Source organism: Channa argus, chromosome 13, assembly GCF_033026475.1.
Source record: "Channa argus isolate prfri chromosome 13, Channa argus male v1.0, whole genome shotgun sequence".
Lineage (NCBI taxonomy): Eukaryota > Metazoa > Chordata > Actinopteri > Anabantiformes > Channidae > Channa > Channa argus.
Window position 1 is genome coordinate 9,637,190 of NC_090209.1, and position 21,857 is coordinate 9,659,046.

The 21,857-nt window shown below is 41.6% G+C and overlaps 1 protein-coding gene across 1 annotated transcript in view; it reads right to left on the reverse strand.

The window, feature by feature from the left end:
* Positions 1–21,857, reverse strand: part of plxnd1 (plexin D1) — a 56,489-nt gene that overhangs the window by 11,889 nt on the left and 22,743 nt on the right. The window contains exons 10-23 of the mRNA XM_067526189.1: positions 21,436–21,525; positions 21,123–21,231; positions 19,915–20,072; positions 16,452–16,597; positions 12,524–12,629; positions 11,047–11,186; positions 10,451–10,630; positions 9,995–10,079; positions 9,308–9,577; positions 6,471–6,620; positions 4,430–4,544; positions 3,713–3,820; positions 2,014–2,126; positions 848–952 (exon numbers count right to left, since the gene is read on the reverse strand). Of these exons, the coding sequence (XP_067382290.1) occupies positions 848–952; positions 2,014–2,126; positions 3,713–3,820; positions 4,430–4,544; positions 6,471–6,620; positions 9,308–9,577; positions 9,995–10,079; positions 10,451–10,630; positions 11,047–11,186; positions 12,524–12,629; positions 16,452–16,597; positions 19,915–20,072; positions 21,123–21,231; positions 21,436–21,525 (1,875 nt within the window). The remainder of the gene's footprint in view (positions 1–847; positions 953–2,013; positions 2,127–3,712; positions 3,821–4,429; positions 4,545–6,470; positions 6,621–9,307; positions 9,578–9,994; positions 10,080–10,450; positions 10,631–11,046; positions 11,187–12,523; positions 12,630–16,451; positions 16,598–19,914; positions 20,073–21,122; positions 21,232–21,435; positions 21,526–21,857) is intronic.

Genomic DNA, 21,857 nt, shown 5'->3' on the forward strand with positions numbered 1-21,857 from the left:
TCCCTGACTGTGTGTGATTGTGCCAACTCGACTTAATAAGCATGGCCTATCTATGGGTGCGACTAAGCAGCGGTGTGATGAAGTCTTCCCTCTGGATTGCAGCCATATGGTGTGGTTTGCACCCTGACAGAAGGAGAACAGGGGTGTCCATTAAGATAAATGCCCGCCTGTGAGATTTATTTGCTGTGACCTGGAAAACACTTCCTGGGAAGACGATGTAGATCCAAGGCACTTCATCACTGTTAGACAGCCTCCCCCGGCTGCCGACCCAATACTAGCTCCGCAATCGTTACTTTCTCTCTTTCTAATGTGCACGCACGTGCTTTCACTTTCAGCACGCCTTCACGTACACGTAGATAAGTGTGAAAGTGAACACTCCCATTCGTACTCTCTCTCTTTATAATTCTCACTCCGGTCACCACTTACCCACGTGCACAAAACAATTAGAGATGGATTTAAATGAAAAGCACACTGTTCAGTTGTGCAGGAGCCAGTGGGAAGTGTGTCAGCAACCTGCCATCAACTTTGTGGCAAATGTTTGATTTGTCACTCACAAGGAACCACTGAATGACGTGCATTAGTATTCACATATGCACACACGAGCGCACTGGTGCACACAAAGATGTACAGTTTACTGATGTGCTCCACACATATATTATAACAAGCACACAAAGTGACAAAAGCTCAATATACTTTACTCCTCAACAACAACAAGCCCACTCTAAAGCCTTAATAAGCCTTAGCGTGACCCAGTTGAGAAGCAAAGGAGTGCAAAAGGACCAAATCAAGGCACTCTGGCAGAAGGAAACACAACCTAACCTAACGTCCTAATGGCTTAACCCTTCACCTGCCAGTCTTGCAGCAGCGGGTGGGTCTCTGGCAGTGCTCGAGGGCCGAGAGTATCACTTTCGTAGGCGGGCTGGACCAGACTCTTCTCGTAATCAGAACACATCTGAAACGCACATAAACACATACAGAAAAATTTAATACAAATCCAGCTCTAGACATAAACATAGGAAGATAGATAGACGGGAAAACAAAACGAGCTGCCCTTGAGACTTGAGAGGTAAATTTGCAGTCTGGAACCAAAGGGCAAAAATTCTCAAAGAGGCCTTGAATAGGCCCTGACTGACCATGAAAGGGAAACATGACACCATGACACAAAACGTCATGAGACTTAATGGCCTTAGAGAAAATCTGACCCAGAGCCAAGAGGCAGCATTTCAACTCAGTCTGTCATTTAGGGGCAGCTACATTTGGCTTGTATTCTTTCGGTGTCTAACGCTGATTCGTATGTGTGTAATCTAAGGGCACCAGAAGCTCGTGTGAAAAAAACAGCACGTGTAGGGTTGCAAGTGCTTGTTGTCTTAGTGGGACACTATAGAGAGATGATACTGAAGCAGCAACACTTCAATTTATGTCTCCCTCTATGTGGCATTTCAACACTCTCCCCACTCGCTTCCCTGACAAAAAAAAAAAACAGTTTCCAGAGTCCACTGCAACAAACCAGTGAGGCTACCGTTGCACAAGAGTGTGTATACTTGAAAAACTGTGTGGGTGTGTGAGCTAAGTGAAGAGTGTGTATTGAGAAATCAGGGGGAAAGTTTCCTTGTCTCAGTGCCTGCTATTGTTCTGTCTCCTTGAAAGTCCATGCCTGTGGTTGGAAGACAAAGCGTGCTGAGTTGTCTGTCTGTATCTGTGGAAAAACTCCCACCCACAGATAGGCCCGCAGTCTACCTTCGGGGTGGACAGCACGTCAGAAAAATACCTACCTACTCGTAGAGAACACATTAACTCTGCTACAGGGGGCCAAACTGAGCTGCACTGAGCTACATCTCTACTATATGTTTAAAAGTTCCAAGGTGAATTTTTATCCTGTATATTACAAATGTTGGTAAATGCGACTTGGGACACGTAGGGGAAAAAAAAACATTTAAAAACCCCATAGAGAAAAATGGTATTGTCAGTCTGCCATTTGAAATCAGATAGCAGGGGAAAAATAGCTTTTCTCACCTTGGGAAAGAACGTACGTGTGACAAACTGTTTGTACTCCAAAAAAGGGATGCCCTGGCTGCGATTCAGCTCTTTGGTTAGGTCAGTCATGTCTGTCTGCAGCTCTGCGAAGCCTGAAAAAAACATGAAAAGAGAAACACAGAGTAGTTCTTAAATCCTGGGACTGTTTTTAAACCACAGTTGCTTTGCATCTGGCTCCCCAACCTTCATTTGTTGCTAACCAAATTGAGTCCAAAATCTGTTTTGAGGCTAACATAATAAACATCGACAACTGGGGGATTTAAAAGGATGTGGCTAATTTCAGTCGAAGATATTTTACATTAAAGTGACACACAATTGTATCATTGGATTTTTTTAGATCAAGTGTCTTGTTCTGGTTAAATACTTGGTAAACCAAACGCTAATCTTCCCATCTTCTTCCTCTCTCTCGCACCCCCTTTCTCAGCCTGTGCAGCTGGATACGGCATGTAGGCAAATATTTACCAAAAGATAATCAGAGCAGCAAAATCCAGACTAGAGTCCTCATCCAAAACATGTGTGTAGGCTGAGGCTTACATGCAGAAACAGTATCCCCACGTCCAGAGTTTAATCTGCATGCTAATATTAAAGCTACTTTATTGTGTAGCATGTTCGTCTCTAATGAGATGCTGGAGATCGCTTTATAGAAAAGCGCTTCCTGTTGCAGGATGTGAGACTTATTTGGGTTACAATATCAGTTTCTCCTCAGTGTGTTTGTGTGGAAAGAAGGGAATATTAGACCTGAGGGATTTAAGACATATTTCATCACTCCTCCACGTTATTTATCCTCCTGCTCACTAAAATGACCTCTAAACCACCAATAAGTTCACACCATAAACTTCTGATTTGACGCAGGTTTAAATGCAGATCCTCGCCTCTTCCTCACCTTTAAAACATACACCAAATGTACCCTCCCATTCTAATCACTGCCAGTATGTAAATTTCTCATCTTCTTCCACTCCCCATTTCTCTGCTTTTAGCACATATTTCCTCTCAGCAGAACTTTCCCCCACTATGTGAACTGCCCTGAACTCGGCCACAAATCTACCCTCGTCCTCTGTCTAAATACCCTCTCCCCTCTTCCTCTACCTCTCCCACGCTTCTGCTTCTCGAACTTGCAGCCCTAACTCCTGCTCCTATCGCTTCCCCTCCTCCATTTCTCTTTCTCTATCCATCCCTCCCATCTCTGCGCCATAAATCTGGCTGCTCAGATGTGGAGTGGCCTTCACATGGTTATACTCTAATGCCCTAGACCCATAAACATGCACATACACAGAGAACTAAAGACACACACACACACAGCCTTGTTCCTATAGGGCAGTAGGCGCAGAGGTGATGTGGCCACTGAGTGTTTCTACGTGTGACTGATCATTTGTCAGACACTGTGTTTTATGAGTCACGCTTACTAGGCACAAATCTGTCAAATGTTGTATCTCCCTCCCAGACTAGAAACAGAATCTCAAACAAACACCCCTTTTTGCTCGCATACATACGGATGCGCACACATAGACAAATACACAAACCTATGTGGTCAATATTTCTGTCTTCCCACAAGCTCTGTTTTGGATGTCAGTGGACACAAAACATCATTTGAAACCTAAAGCACTGTGATAGGAAAGCTCATAAAAGAGTACAGGGCATGTATTCGTGTCTGTGCATGTGTGTTCCTGTGTAAACACACCTTTGCGGATCTCCTCTCTGATCTGGGACTCCATCTCCTCCATTTGGAGTAGAGTTTTCTGCCAGTAGCGCTCCGCCCTTCGACTCTTTGTGCAGTACACTACAAGAGCTAAGAAAAACAAAATACACTTTATATGTGTTTCAACTCAGAGACAGTTATCTCATGCTTGTAGCTTTCAGTAAATCCGAACATAACAATGTGATCAAAAAAGTGTAAAAGATTTTGAGTTTATGAAATTATGTTCAGAGTCACTTGTAGATCGCTTTTTGTGAGCCTGTGAAAATGCTGTGCATGAAGTTTTTCTCTTAAATAAAAGTTTGTGAGTGTGCAAACAAAATTTCTGCCCAAAATGTTTAACATAACCGTGAGGTTACGTTCTAAGTCTGGCACAAATAGTAAATGTCTGAAAACGGATTCAAAGCAAGCGAATAAAAGAAAATCCACACTAGCACCAATTTTGCTCATACATAAGCATCGCCCTGTCCTTCACATACATTTGCACAAAGATTACCGTTCAAATACAGTACACACAGACACACACGAGAATTCAGACAGACTAGACAGCGCGCACAACAGTGGGACCTTTGTACTGAAGAGGGATGACGCACTAAAAAATATGACCCTCGGATTCCTTTTGTCTGTTTCACATCTGGAGCATCCATTGCTAGAGCAGGCGCACATCCCTCATCTGTTGGCGAGCGTGTGTACACAACCTACCCACAGTGCACAGCAGAAGGAGCACGCAGCACACCACAATGGACACCACGATGGCCAGCTCACTTCCACCAAGCTGCACTTTGGCAATAGTGTGATGAAAGTTCCCCACTTGCACCTAAAAAGAGAATAAGGCAACACGTGAAAATATAATGTGATTTTCAAGGCCATGCTTCCTCTTTTTTCCCCCGTCAGACATCTTCTCCAAAGTTGTGCAAAAATTTCCTAGAATGTGTAAACAGCCCAGTGGCAGCATTTTGGTTATCGCTATGCTTATAGAAGAAATTTAATTTTGAGACAGAGACAGAGATAGAGGAAGACAGACACAGGGGTAGGGGACAGACACAGCAGTAATGAGCAGGCACAGTAGTGACAAGTACTTTCTGTAAAACATGTTCTTAATGAGAACTCATGTGCCTGCACAAAAGCACATGTGCACACACGTATCATTTTCTTTCGTGGACACAGGTGCAGACACAGAACAAATTAGAGTCTATACATTTTGAAAAATGGTCTCTTGCTGTAACCAGCTGAAGGAGTCACCCAGTTCAGAGTAACCCAGATGTGACAAGAAAATGACTTTCACTTCTGCCTTCTGATTAGTCAGCAGGGTCTCTCTGGTCCCTTCTTACATCCTTCCCTTTCCTTCCACAACTTGAACATACTTCATAAAAAGAGCCTCACATAAAAAAAACATCCAATCCTCTGAGCAAATCCTTCTTTACACTCATCTTACTCTCAGAGGGAAACTAGCTTGCTGGGCTACCAACTTATTTTCTTATTCCCTGGCATCTATTTACCTAGACCAGTAATGAAAAGTCCTTCTCCCACAGACTGCAACAACTAGGTCTGGTGTAATGGAGGGGAAAATGCCATTGTTCCATGTTCCTGTTTCACTTAGGGTACAAAAACACTGCTTCTCCACTTCTGCAACTCAGCTACACTTTAAAGCCAAGCATAACACACACGTGCAAAAAAAGACATGCCACTAAATGTAAGTAAAAAAACACAAATGGCCATAAGCTAGGCAACAGCCCTACATATATGAATTTATTCAAATGTGCCAACGTAAAGGAAGATATACATACACTTTATATTTATGCCCCTCTCAAATGTGCACACAAATCATCCTCACTGCTCACATTCCGGCAGCCCACCCATTTGTGTTATGGCATCTCATCTGACCCTTGCCCTGCCTTTATGTCTTCACTAATTGCTTGTGCTTTTTTCCACCCCCGTCAGAGACAGATGGGGGTGGGTGGGAAATCGAGCGAGCCACAGGTACTCCAGGAGAGAGACAATGAAAGAAATGTAACCGCTTTACTTCCATTTCTGTGTGAAAGTTCTTACAGTACAACTCCGCTGAAGGAGAGACACTAACATATGTTTTTGAGCTATTTCAGCAAAGCACTTAACCTAACCCTAACCCACATGCCTTTGGACTTAATAAAGTCTTATCATAAAAGGCTAAAATGGACAACAACAGATGGAGAACATGGGTAGAGGAAAGAGAATGTCCTGATTAAGACCTTCAGTGATGACGGAAAAAATATGGAGACAAAACAAAAACACAAGTGAGAAGTGAGATCATCACTGAGTCAGATGACTCAGGCTTTGGTGTGAGCAGAGATTGTCTGTGTTATAGGTGAATATGTTGCTGGTTACAGTAAGACTGATAACGGATTGAAGAGATTGTAGAAAACATTTCACTGTTTTACTGTAGCAATGTGCCGCAGAGTGACAGCTCACCACCCCCACTAACTGCTGATTCACGGTGACATGCTCAGAGACTACAAACCATTCATAATGCAGAGAGAGAGAAACACACACACACACATGCACGGGCCTGTGCGGATCAAATCTGTTTCAGTGAACATCACAGATGGTCTGGACTCTTGTCTAGATGGACTAAATGTGTGGTTTGAGTTCTTTGAGACAGATTGGTGATAACCTTAAATTAACAGTATCTATCCAGCAATATTTTCAACACAAGGTTGTGTGTGTATGTGGATTGTATTGTGGTTTTACATGCTTGAATACTTACAGTGACAGGCAGCTCCCTCTCACTGGTGCTCAGCAGTTCGTTGATGGTGCAGTGAAACAGCTGGTCATTATGGAAGCTGATATTGCAGGGATAGGGGCCAATCATCACCGAATATTCCTCCGGCACCAGTTCCAGATCGCTTGGCCCTTTCTGCGCCAAAAATCACAACACACACATATCAGGCTGAGCCATGGTCACCCTGCTGTCACAAAGAGGAAGACAGCAGAAAACTCATCTAGTTTGGGCTAAAGTTCAGTTTAAAGCAGCAAACAATCCCGTTGCTTCTGTCACATGGCCAGGGAAGTTTCTACAAACAAACCCTCTGACAGTCGTTCCTGTAGCTGCCCAAAATAACATTCTCAGGGCCTTTTCAGAAGATTGTTGGAACCTTTTTTTATCAACCCAACTCTGTCCAGTGTCAATCCAAGCCCTGCTTCTCACTGCTGAGAGCTACATTAACTATGGTGTTTAGTATATCAGACCTACTTGGGCTGTTAAAAAGTTTATTATGTTTTCTGTGAATCTAGACAGATGTTTTTATAGTCTAAAAAATCCACAAGGATCTGCTATTTATTGCATGTAGTCCAATAATTTGTGTGTGCACGGACTGTCTGCAGGCCTACTGCACCGACTCCGACCATGTGCCAGTAAAGTAAACTAGCGGCTACTTTATAGATGGAAGTGCATCAATGTTCACATTTTTTCACTTTATGTTGTTCTTTCAAACACAACAAACAAAGGAGGGCTTTTTCTCGCAGTTACTACTCGTGTTTTTATATCTTATTTAAAATTAGAGAATAAGACGGTCTTTTATGCTCACTGTTGGTATGAGTGCAATTCACAGAAAAGTCTTGATATTTATGAATGTACTTTTTTTTATTATATTTTAGTTCTTATTTCATTTAACTATGATGATACCATCTTCCCCAAAGTGATGCTGGTGTTTAGGAACACAGCAACAATATTTTAAGGCAAGAAACTAATCATCCAGGTTGTAACCAAGTCACATTAAGCCTGATTTTCCAAAGCTCTTTATTTGTTTAAAATCTAACCAGGAGATACATCTGTTTTAAACAGTTTGGCTAAGAATGTGATCATTTGCCTTTTTTTTCTCATCCAAATAATTTTGTCTAACTTGGTGGTTTGTCTGCAACATGTTTGATCATCTGAAAACTTATGCTTTTAAAGCCATCAGTGTTCCTTTTAGAAACGGTGCAGCATTCACAGATCTCTGCAATTAACTTGGTATATACAGTGTTATTTTTATCAACAGCATTGATGGCCAGAACTATGAAAATGAGACACAATTTGTGTGAAACTATAATTTTATTTTAATATCAAAATGACAACGGAGAAACTGTGCCTGTGTGTACTTATGTGTGTGTTTATCCCTGTGTGCTCCCTTGCTTTGATTACACCCTTAGGGCCCTGTCTTGTCCCTACTGCAGGATGCCACCCCCTGGGTCTCAGGGAGTGCCAACAAATCCTTCTTAACACAGACACAACACAAGAACACACATGCATACACATAGTGTGTGTAGCACACACATACAGACACAAAGGCCATCAAACTATTCTATAAAATATGTTTTATCGTGTTGTAAAATACACATATATGCCAATTTTCACACCTAAACTGATGGTACCAAAACAATGAAATCTAAAAGCCAAAACAGGATGAAAGTAAACAGAACCCACCCACATTCCAGCTTAGGTCCTTAATATAGGATCTGGCTGACTAACAAGCTCCCTAATAAATAAACACACATTCTCTCTCCAGCCCTTCTTCCCTATTAAGGTCCACCACAAGAGGAATCCACCTTCCTAAAAAAAACAGGAAACAACAGAAGAGAGGAACATGTAGACAGGCTGAGGCAGCGATTCCTGTAGGGGCCTCATCCTGACATGAAGCAGAAGCTGCTTCATCTTCCCTATCTGTGAAGCCCTTGAATGGTGAATCCATGCAGACAGGTGCCCAGATCAGCCAGAACACAGCAACATGGGATCTCCCACTGAGCTGCCATCACCCCCTTCCCCCACTTCAGACCCCCAACAGAAATCCACACCTTTGATGTGTTTTATGTGCCTGTGGTTTATGTGAATATGAATAAAAAAACGTTCAGCCCTGTCGGCTGTGCACAGTGGGGGCAGTCAGTTTATAGCAGAGCTGCTTTTGGAGCCAAGGAACAAGCAATCTTTAGAAAATACTTGTTTTATGTTAAAACTGAATTTGGGGTTTCAAAAAAAAAGATAGTCAACCCAGTGTTTTCTGATTAAAATGTATTTACGTCAGTCTGTTTCTCTCACAAAATAAATAAATCCTAGCCATCTTCAATATACCTCTAGAGACAGAAATATTGGTTGGTGGGTCCATCACTGTTATTTACTTTGGACTGAAATATCTATACTACTTCTGTTTTGTTGTTTGCACATTGTACAGATACATATTGTACCAACTATTCCTTGGCATTTCATCTAGCACCATGAGGTTAACAGTTGTTAAAAAAATGTCAAGAATTTTTTTATACTAGGGTATTTCTAATTTCTGTTAAATCTTACTTAAACATTGTCGAATGTAATTCAATAGGACTGACATTGGACATTTTGATTAAATTATGGCTTCATATGTGACATTAGCGCTAAAGCTGCACTTTTGAATTTAGGGATGAATATAATTTGTAAAACACAATATATACCTTATGCATACAATAAAAAACAATGAAAAAGTTACCTATCCTATTTAGGGACACAATACTGACTGTAAAACATTTTCTAATAAGGTGAAGTATTTGCTTGTCGGACTAATTTGAACTTCCTGTCTCAGCAGTCTCACTCACATTGATGATGAGTGTCAGCGGCTCTCCAAGGTGGTGTTTAATCAGCTTCTCTTTGCTGGCGGTGAAGAACTGAGGGTCCTCCACATACTCCAACAGGAAGTAACCTCTGTGAAGCTCCATTTCCTCTTCTTCTGGCTCGCTGTCAGACGAGGGGGGGCTGTCTCCTGTGTAGAGGACTCCGTTCAGGAAGAACTGCACCCAGGTTTGCTGGGACTGGCTGAATGCTGGGGATGCACAGGTGATTGTGGAGGACGACAGCAATGTGCAATTCTGCACAAGGATGGGAGAGGACAAACTACCTTAAAATTGATTTTATATCTTGTTGATTGTCATCGTGAGATGGTCATTAGCACAATCTAATTTAAACATAATTCACTTTGAACTATTGTGAGGAACTTAAAGTAATAGTTTGACATTTGGGGAAACAGATTTCACATCTAATTCTCTATTCACAGAGTTAGATAAGAGCATCGATATCTCTGACGTGCGTTCATGAAACTACAGCCATCATTAGAGCAGTCAGCTCAGCTCAGCATAAAGACAAAAACCAAACCGGACAAAAAACAGACAAGAGTATTTAGTCTACAGACATGATCTAACTCATCTAAAGCTCAGTGAGAAAGCCAATAAGCACACTTCACATTAGCTTTGGTGTGCGCTTTATCCACTGATTAGCTGATTACTCACTGTTTCTCTAGTTCCCAGCACCTGCATGGTGACACTCTGCACCAGATCGAAACCCTGGCCCGTCACTGTGATGATCCTGCCACCACTGTGACACAGGGTAGAGAAAGTGAGAGAGAGAATCACATCTCAGCAATGACAAAAAAATGTGACGAATTCATACAGTTATGCAAATACTATGGAACACTGCACCAAAATAACAAAGAAACAGGGGACCAGATAATAATGCAAAACAGTTTGACTGCAGTAAAAATCTGCACACAAGTCATCAAAGACATGCCGCTGCCCTCAAACGCACATGCTGTGCTATTTAGAACACAAAGAGGGAGAAGATGCTGCACATCAGGATGACATTACAGTAATAGCTTATGTCAGTGACTGTGGGAGGGGAACCACACAGTCATCCAGCTTGAGATTTTAAACATATTTTGGTTTTAATATGTGTGGCACTCCACCTACCTTAGGTAGCTCTTTTTGGGGTAGATGGCGCTGATAATGGGGTTCTTCTCGTAGGTGTACTGGATACTAAGCTCCTCAATTTTACAGGGAACATTTTCAAACTCCACACACACTGTCACTGAGTCAGTGTGTGCATGCAAGGCTGGAGGCATGATGCACTCAATGGTTTCAACTGTTTTCCTAAAAAATGAGTCAAACATTGTAAACGCACATCTTGTGATGTCTATGTGTCTAATACTCAATTCCTAAAATGTTTCCACTCGAATTTAGGTTATTTTTATTGCAGCCTGGCAGACATTCATACAAGCACAATTTTGCAAAAGGAGCTGAATATGACTTGGAGTCAAGTTGGCGAAAAAAAACAATATTAGGACTAAGCTGTTACTTGCATTTCCCTAAGGTGAGGATTGATTTATCTGAAACTTGAAAGTAATATTTTCATGTTTTCTAATTTTACCTGTGAAGGTGAATTTTAATTTAATTATCAGATAAACACTTTTACACTATCTGGTGAGACATGAGACTTATTCTGGACTTGACTCTATAGGCTTTAAACAGCTTCTGGCCTCAAGCAACTGAAAAGGAGTCAGACTTACTTAGTTATGATGCATTCCAATGAGTTGTTGACCTTAACTTTGACCTGAGAGCCGATGTTCAGGTGATCCCCCATGATGGTCACTCTGGTTCCTCCAGCACGAGGGCCCTTATTTGGCTCCATGGATAATAGCTTTGGGACCTGAATAGACAGAGAAATCATTTAGAACATAATTAACAAGACATCTAAAAGCTTCTGTCATTGGAAAAGATGGGCTTACTAAAAAGCTGGTTTTAGCTCTATGATACGAACACAAAATAAAATGTTTGCTCATTCTTTGAGGTTGAAATAGCTTGTCTTTACAGATTGGCTGAGGCAGCTGCTGTCTATAACAGTAAATTAGTGAAGAAAACTGTAAAGACAGCCCACGCCGCAGTATGCTGAAGTGCAGCTCAAGCCATCGGGCTCAAGCAGTCATGACAGCCACAGTAAACTGAGGCAATAAATGTGTGTGCATGAAAACTACTTGCACACACAAATATGCACATATACAGTACATATACTGGTCACACACACACACAGACACACACACACACACACACACTCACACGCACACAGACAAAGGCTCCTCAGGCAAAGATGAACAGCCCTGTCCATCTTTGCAGCTACCAGCATCAGCATTCCTTTCCAAACTTTCTATACCGCCATGAACCTTGCCTCCAGGGAAACCTCTTATCCTCACTGACAGGATTCACTTCCTCGGTGTGTGGACTATTGTGTGTTTGTGTGTCAGTGTGGGTTTAAGGAGCCAGATGTTTCCGTCTAAAATATTGAGGAAGTAGATGCAGTAGAGGCACATATCCTGTCTCCAAAACAGTTTTTCCTTTCCCCCACATCTTCCCCCCAAAACCTTGTCACACTGAGCATCTCTGTGTTGGATGAAGAAGCCTGACAAGAGTTCCCACATAATGTTTGTTGTTCTGGATAATCTTCATGTTCATGTACCAAAGATGGGCTTCTAGAAAGGGCTGATTTTTCCACGGGATGACTCACAGGGAGAGCAGCAGCAGCAGCTGGAATGAAAAACCATTCCCAAACCTAATTATGAAAAACTCTATTGATAAACAAAAGGAAACAAAAGCACTTACATGGGTATTTCCACTGGCTAAATACCTAATCCAATGGGACTGTGTGTGGGTCGAGGTCAAATAAAACAATACTAGCTCGCTTGCCTCACCCAGTGATGAATTCAGAGCAAAGAGACATTACAACAATCGCCATATTTGTTTTTTCTGGCAGCCAGTGTAGAATGACAATGGTGCTTAGTCGGATCCCAGATAACCGTTTGAAGATTCCCACACACTTGCATTCCTCTGTATCATAAAACGCATCTGTTAACACTCAACTGACATATTTGGGAAGGGTTTCCCAGTGGGGAACAAGGAACAAGAGAGCATAGAAGAAGAAGAGGGACGTGAGGGAAGAGGCTGACAGAACAGAAAGATCAGCAGGAGGATAGATGTCTGGAGAATACTCACTAAGTATGAAAAGTCCTCTTTTGACGTCCCAGTCCCACTCTGGTCCACATCCACTTGGACAATATGTGTCATTTCATGTTTAGACCTCCCAGTGACACACACCAGCCTGGGGAATTTGAAGAGAGAGTATCCGCATTGTTTAACAGTCAGAACACCATAAACAGAGATCAATCAATAAAAAAAAAACTATGGCAGCAGACAAAAACGCACAAAAATGCGCACATTTAATTAAAGTTTTGTCATTTAAAAAGGAGCTGCCCAACTCCAATTGCAGGTGAAGGGAACCAATACAAAGAATAAAAATTGATCTGAACTGTGGCTGTTTAACAAGGACACATAACTAATCTTGTATAATTGTGGTTATGAACTAATTCATCAAAACATATTACATTTGCATATGGAATCCAATAAAGCCTTGATATATCACATATTAAGACATGCAAAGTTCAAAGCTCTCCAGACCAGATGTGTCTAACCACAGAGGAGATTAAGGGGCTGCTGAGACTTGTTCTCTTGCCTCCTGGCTGCCATTAAACCTTGTGTCATCAGTGCACGCTCTACAGGGACGTCTCATATTAATGACATGTTGTACCAAGGCACAGAGATCTACTGTTCTGAGACCTCACAGGGATAAATGTACGGGCAGGGGGAGGACCCCACCTTTATCACCTCACATGATCCTCTTTCAGCTTGACACCCTGTCGGTTTATTTAGTCAGGTGCTTGGTGCTACAGTGGTTTTATATTCTTCGCTAGTGATCAAATGATTGACAGAGGAACTGTGGGGAATTTACATAAGTGGAGGAGCTGTGTTTTAAGTAGGAGGACCTGGCAGGACATACGGTATAACGAGGATGGGCTGGACAGATTTGGGCTTGGCTGGGGTCAAGCTGTCAGTGCTGAGACCATGGAAGAAGCTGTGTTTGAGTGTTTCTTCTCTCGCTATTCTGTTTTACCACACTAAAACCTGAACCACTGTGGCATTTAATGAGTCTGATTAAAACATGGATTTCTTTATAAGCCTCAAGAGCTGTTATAAATACACTAACAACCTGTACAAATAGACATCTGTTGATTGCCGCATCTACATTTCTGTTCACTAATTACAGGAGCATCAGGTAAAGTCATTACAGTAAAATTACACTACTGTCACTTGTGGGCAATGAGGGCAGGTTTGCACCTGTTTGAAGAAAACGCATCATTTCACATGCTCTGGTTCAGGGAATGAAGAAAAAAAAGGAAAAATTAATGAAACGAGACTAAGCCTAAGGGAAATGAAAGAAATTGAGCCTGAGTCAGCCCGAACCTGCAGGGCTGCTTTGGGCCTTACTGGACGCAACCTGAAGCTGGCAGAAAATGTTTTTGTTCAACACAAGGCTTGATGAATACATACATAAGACTTCTGTAAATTAAGTTTAGATTTTTAATACTGTATAAGCCTTTATTAAGAAAGCTGAATCCCATGTTTTGCAAGATTTTTTTAGGTGAGCAGATAGCCTGATGCGCGTGTGTGTGTGAGCTGAGGGTGATGTTGATGCAGTGTGATTCCAGTCAAAGGACAGGCAGACTCTTAGTGGGAACAGACAGAGCTGACCCCTGCTCTACATTTCAGCAGAGCCCTACTGTGAAGATGTTATGGGTTTCAGAGGGCAATATTTTGGCTAGTACTGAAATGTCTCTGATAATTTTCCTCAAGTGGATGATGAGGATCATCAACAGTCAAGCCCGTGTGTCTGGATGTGAGTGTTGTTAAATGGACAGGGCAAAGACCACTCAAGGCACATGTGAAAATGATAGAGAGGGCAGAATGGAGGATCTGAGCCAAATATCCAGAGAAGTACTCCAGTAAATGAGATGCACCTAGACTAAATGTGCCATTAATTAAAATGTTGACACCAAGTGTGTGGAGCACCTCTCCAGAGCTGCACATTCTCCTTGTGGCAAGCAGATGTGAACTTTAACCTCTCAGCACACGAGCAGACACCTGTCTCAACAGTGTTAAAGAGGTCAAATGTGCAGGTGTGTGTATCTGCATATGGCATTTCTTTGAGAATTAAAAATTTATATTTTGTGAACAAAGGTATTTTTGTGATTAACAATTCTTTATACAATAATTGCACCTTCAAAAGAGATAAATTATGAATAGATATAGATTTTACTCTCTAAATTAGATTTAAATTAAAAGCAAAAGTTAAGGCTGAATGTAAAGAGTTTATGTTAACATGATGAGATTAAATCGAGGTCCTCGGAAGGATAGGAGTTAAATGGTGTATGTGTGTGTGAAAGTCAAATGTGCTGACACTGTCAGATGCACTGAGGTGTTATGATTTGTCAGTGCCATTTTCAGCAACCAGGTTGTTCTGTGCTGTCATAACAACAAGCCATAGGAGCCAATAAGAAATGACGACATTAGATGAGATCACCCCTGGAATGAAATGTGATTCAGTGTTTTCGACATGTGTGGTTTGGGGGAATATGTCAGGTAGCTGGAGTGACAGGTAAGACCTGCAGGTCACCCTGAAACTGGTCTTAATACAATGATTGGCTTCAGTGGAGCAAGACCAGATAAACAGTTCCATTCATGGAACATTACAGATACTGAATGGAAGTATGGATGTAATTGTAGAGTTACCGGCTTCCACTGAGCTCTGTAATGCCAGTGTCAAAGTGGGGTCCTGCTGTCTCCATGGTGACAGTGTTATGGTCCCTGAGCTACATGGATTTATTTAAAATCAGGTGTGTTGCATTTTAATAATTGTGAAAATTTGCCTAATGAATACAACACTCTATTGTCCACCTCTCTATTAAGAGGTGGAGTGTACTGATGATGCATGGTGGTGGTTTGTTAGAAGTAGTTTCATAACATATTTAAAGGTGGGTTATCTGAAATTTTTGCGAAAATTAAAGACTGCTAATCACAAGTACATCAACGTTAAAACATTAGTGTGTTCAACAGCGTATTTTACTGAGGATGAACAGGAATAGGAAGTTTGCTATACTGTCTCATTTATTTGTTGCTAGAATTATTATATAACACTGGTAACGCTCACATTTTTTATGCTGACAATGCACGGAAAAACTCAGCTATGTTGAAATAGTAGCAGCCACATCGCCTCCAGTCTTATTCAGAGATAAGGAGCAGGCTCATGTCTTTCTCACTTCTTCCCACATGTCCAGATTTTTTCAAAACCATAGCTCCAGCCAATGTTTTATTTAGCAGCTTATCAGATTCCCAGATTCCTCTCAAGTGACAACAAACCTATACAACTTTTATGTTGTACGACAAATATGCAAAAGTACTCCTAAAGACCTGTAAACAGTTTTGCTTTATATTTAAACTACTGTAATTCCTGTAGAATAAGTATTTAAGATTTAGCTGTTTTTTCCAACAGCAATTTAAATCCATGGCACCTCCTTACTTTGTTCATGTTTTTGCCAGCTAATAAGTCAAGTCAAGGTGGGACAGCTAGCTGTCAGTATGGATTGCTGATTTGAGTTTTTGGTCTGGTTTCACTCAGTACTCATGGCTGCAGTGTAATGTACACGGTAGGATTTCTTCAAGGTTCGATAAACGGGAAAAATGTTCCATTCACTTCTTCTGTCTCTATTTCTGAGATGCTGTCCACCTGAACACTCACCTGCCTGAAAGCATGTTGGTTTCCGTGACAACAGATAATTGCTAGCGATCATCTCACTAGTCCTAGTTACAGCATAACTGCATATTTAAACAGTGTTATAAATATAAATGTTATTGATGTAGGTCAGGATCTTTTTTGCTTCCCCACAGTCAGGTTGACAATGTAGATAGGAAATTGAAAAGGAAAAAAGGGCATGCACACTGTTGCACTTTAGCAAACACTAGGAACAGCTGACATAAACATGTAGGCATATTTGTTAATCCTAATTCAGGCGTGTGTTGTTATACTTACTCAACAGAGACAGTGAAGTGCTCAGGCTTGAGAATACAGGCCACATCTCCAATATTAACATTCACTGCTTTAGCCCTGCGGCCCAGGTTCCTTCCTTGTACTGTCAGTAGCGTGCCGCCTTCCACTGGACCCCGCAGGGGGGAGATCTGACAAAGACAGAGTGAAGTAATGAACCAGGAGGGGAAAAAAATCCTGTAAAATCCTTGTAATAAGCACAATACATTAGAGCTAATAAGTAGATTACCTCCCTAAAAATGTTCCACTAATAATAGGTGATAATGAGCATGACAAAGAATTAAAAGAATGGAGATGCAGTCTCTGATGCTGACATGAAGTGTGGAACACAGATACATAAGGACAAGTGGTCCATGTAAGTGTTCTTCTGCTGAAGACTGAGATCTAATTGAACAGACTCGTGGTTGAGGCACACAAACACACACACACATACATACACATACACACATACAAAGCAGACTCTTAACTGTGCAAGTCTGAGACTCTTCAGTCTCTAATCCTCTACAGCACATGCAAATAAAGAGCAGCCTAAGAGCCCCCTTCACATCCCACAAGAGACAGACAGAGTGAGAGAGTGAGGGCTGGAAAGGCGAGGTGGAGAGCACCGCAGAAAGGTGGATGAGTGGGGAGGCAATTTAGGGAACTGAGTGTCATGAGGAGAGTGAATGCTGATGGTGGTGGCGAGAGAGCAAATTAATGCACAGAGCCATTCCCTTTCATCTCTTTTCCTGTGTCTGCTCTGTCAAATTCCTTCGTCCAATTGCTGCTGTTGTTCAGAGTCAAACTCTTACGCATCATTTCAGCCCTTGCCTTGGGTCTTTTAACTTTCCATTTGGTAGCTTTGTAAAGAAAGGAGAGGACCGTCACCTCTCCAATCACCGCGGAAACACAGCTTTATAGATAGCATCTCCGAAGCCCAGACAGAAGCAATCTGTCATCATCTTGCCACTGTAGCATAGCTAGCCCAGCAGCGTGCAGGCTTCTCTGAGTGACCCCCTGGCTAAGCCAAGGTCACTGTGACCCCTCCGTGGTATTACCCTGGCTCCAGCTATATCAGAAACTGAGCTAAAGAATGAAAACAGCACTTCTGTTTGCTCTAGGTTGAAGGACAAGATTTGTCTCTGCATCCACACAGTTTCAAGGGTTCATCAGTGACAGTGCAGATAAATAAACCATATATTTCCCCACTAAAAGTGTGTGTGTCAATATATGGAATATATAATTATTACTGAGTAAATATTAACTGCCACAGGATATGATGTAAATTAGATTAAGATCTAAGATTAAGTGTGAACCCACATTTACATCCTTCCTTCTACAAAAACATAGTGGGTAATGTACAAACATGTGTACACCAGTTTTGCAAAAAACATGCAAAAGCAGCCACCCTCTCTACATCAACATCAGCTGGCATGCTGTTCATTTACACCTCGTACAAGTCTGGGAGTCTTGATTTACAGCACAAACTCCGCCAGGCCTCCTGGGAGACCACAGGGTGTGAATGTGTCTCTCAGAAAACCTCCACAAGGAATTTTAAAGGTATTAAACACATTTGAGATCTAAATTATTTTACATCCTTGTATTTAAATTTGGAAAAATATATACACTGTGTATACAGATATGTAAAGATGTGTAAGAGCAGCAGGTTAGCTACCAAACAGATAAAATCCATATGTTTTTGCTATTTTTCTGTTCTGAACAGATCACTCTGAGGTCAGAGCTTTCATCTTCTCCTCACTCCAGTTCCTCTGTATCACACTAATCAAGGGGGACGTGTGGACAAAAACAGGAAAAAGCGTCTCACCATACTGTTGCCTTCTCCACCCTTTCTCTGTCCAGCTAGCTCTCTGTCCTCTCTCCTAAACCATTTACTCACTCAGATCCCTCTGTTCTCTTTTTCTTTTCATGTTGTGGATAAACTATGTTTGGCAGTTCCTGTTTTGGATGCTGAAGTACCTCTAATCAATGTTTTTTAAAACAGAGGACAAGCCCACACATAAAAAGAGAATAAAGAACTTGCAGGGATAATAAATGCCTTCACTGTCTTACGTCAATGCATCGAATAGAGACCATTTTTTACAATTATGTGTTTTGTGCCAAAGTTTAGACCACATATGATATCTCCCATATTGATGATATATTGTTGCTTATAGTGGTAAAGACTATGTGACAAAGCAGAGCAAGAAAAACATGTTTCACTATCTAAGCTGTACACACAGTCACCAGGACTAAACAACAAAAAGCTGCTGCGTTATGAGTCCGTGTGATCACGGATCTTATCCTCCGGAAGCCGAGCACTCTGGCTTTAACCCCTGTGGATTCTCTGGGAAAACATGGCTGCCAAAGCATTGCATCACACACCCCACAGAAGCACAGCCCCAGTATCCTTTCTGCAACCAGCTCTCCTGAGAGCCAGTGGGAGCATGTGTGTGTGTGTGTGTCAAAAAGAGAGAGAGAAAGAGAGAGTGTTGCAACAATGATCTACCCACACATCTCAGCCCAACTAACTTCTGTCACATAAGAAGTCCACATAAGTTAGACTCTCACAGAGCATCCTGTTAGTCACAGTATGCTGACAGCTACAAAGAATGAGGAATAATCATGAATGCTTCAATATGGCATATTTGTGTGACAGATTGCAAGTCTTAGTGTGTGTGAGTATGTCTCTCTGTGTGTGTCCGCCTGCTTTGTTCTGCTTGCTTATTCTCCTGAGCCGACCAGGTTTTATCTACAGGAAGTTCAGGCCGACTGGGTTTCATGTGAGCCGTGCTTCCCATGACCGCCTATCGTGGCTGTATAATGCTCAGTAGTGGGAGAAAAAAAGCTTGGAGGATGGCTTTAAACACACTCTCATTACATTTGGGTAAATGAATGTGATCATGCAAAGAGGCATCATAGTTTAAAGGAAGGCCCTGCTGGTAATTGTGATAACCATTTTTACATGACCGCAGTCAGATGTGGTGTAAGATAAAGACTCCCTAATTCCCTTTACCAGTGTGGTTTTGTTCTTATTTGCTTTTCTTTTAGTTTCTGTGCTTTTTTTGCACGGAGAACCATATGCTTATAGCCTTCTTAATTTATCTACAAAGTTTATACATACTGTAGTTCACTGTTCACTGTAGTTAGGACCTTAGGGCCAAAGGTGTTCCCATGCCTTGGTGAGTGATTGCAGATCAGCTTAGCTGTGTCCCCAGAGGGTTGTGGCTAAGTGAGTGTTAGTGTTATTACTGAGTGAACTGCTTTAATGAGACTCTATTTAAACATTCCCCCAGCTGCTGACGCTGGACAGACAGAGCATGAGGGCACCACATCGGGTAAGTGACCCCATGAGTCATTGTTTTATGGCCTGAAAATAGAGCCCAGAAGCTACAGAAAGGAGGTGAGGGCTGTGGGAGGATGAATGTGAGCATCTGTAGTACACAATCAGTAGTTTAACCTGTGATTTTACCTTGTGGATCTCAGGAGCAGGACACTGATCCGTGATTGGCTGGCAGTCATCCCGTGACCTACAACTATTTTCACACCAACCACAGAGGTGACCCTGATCCTCCCGACCCCAGCACTGGGAGCAATCTGAACTGCCTACTCCACAGTTGTAAACTTCAACTAGAGAGAGACAGAGAGACACGTATTATTGTAATACAGCATTGCTTCTCTGGTTAGCCTATGATGCTGTTGACTTGTAAGATTCTTTGATAGTTTACAGTATATCACCCATATGGGATGCATGCTCTAAATAAACAGCAAAAGTATTTGCAAGAAGATAAATTCATGGCCATAAAAATAAACCAGGGAAAAAGAAAGCTAGAAGAGTAGAGGGGAACAAAGCCAGTGAGAAACAGATGATTATGTTCATGTTCCAATGTGCCTCCCAGTGAGAAGTCCCATTTGTATCACTGCATGTGCAACTGCGCACGCATTCGTGTGCACATAACAGCGTGTATGTGTCTGTATGTGTGTGTCCTCTTAAAATTTGATGACTCTGCAGGTTATGAAGCAACCGACATGTCTGCTAACAGTGCAGAGTGTCTGGCAGTGGCCCAGGGCTGTTGTTCACATGGTAGACACATGGACTGTGAACAACACATCTGGGACTGGGATAGGCAGGGATTGGCTTGTAGCTCCACTAATAACATGCCAAGTTTAACAACACACACAAGTTTTCATCATCTCTGTTGTCATGGAGCTCAAATTGTATTTGCAACAATACATATGGACAAGGCTTGTAAGAGCCATTGATAACACCTTAAATTGCAGCTCCTATGTTCTATAATCATTATGTGTAATTAGACAGTAGCAGCATATGATATTATGGTAAATTACTAGTTGTTGGCAAATTATGTGTTGTAATACACAAACTACTATTATTTAAAGTGAAAGGCAATCTAGCACTGTTTGTCCCCCGCAAGCGAGTCTTTATTTTTCTCTAGCATTAATCAAATCCACCAATCTCATCAGAAAACATTCGTGAACAGATGAAATGCATTCTGGGAGTAACGGTGGCAGCTATGTCAGCTTTTGTGTTGTTTTTGTGGATGTCTAATTACACTGCTAAGAGAGGAGCGCTGAGCAAACAGCTGAAGCGTGGCAGATAGGAAATTGTATTTTTCATGAGTTGTTTTTTACATGTCTAGATAACTGGGCGTATTGTCTTACCTTTCATAGGTTGAGGGCTGTCAATATAAATGTCCTTCCCAAATCCACTAAAGTCCCCTTTCCTCCTTAGGTTGAGGTGGTAAACCTGACTCCTCTGATTTGTGGACAGCTACGTGGACAAGAAGTTTTGTTGAGCATCTTTTCAGTGTGAGTAATGTGTCTAATTGTGGTTGCTCTAAATAATAATGGATTCTCAGTGAACCTTGTAAACAACAGTTTAAAATAATTGCAACAAAAACAACTTACAAACAGGGTTTAAATCCTAAACACAATAAGCTTACTTAATGTACAGCGGCTGTGTTAAGATACTTACTATCACTCCACTGCATTTGACGGTTGAGCTGTTCAGCCATGTGGCCTCGTATCGTTGCTCTGTCCCAAAATCACAGTCCAACCCCTCCCCCTGTCAGGTAAAGCATTTATTTTAAATAAAAAAAAAAACAAACAGCATTTCAACAATAACAAGCAATCCAATATTATGTTAATCTCTGAGTAGTCAAAATGAAGGAATTCAGAGAAAGCATCTGAGAAACTAAGAAACACTTTCTCAAACATGTCTGGGAACAATTGACAACTCTGAAAAATCACCAGGAAACTGAAGTAAGCAACAATAATTGTCTCTGCCAGGAAAAGATGCAATCCATTCAAAATTCATATTCATAAACATCTGGACTCCCACACCTCGGCAAGTCATCTGGGAGTCAGAGTAATGAATATGAAATCATTCTTCATAAA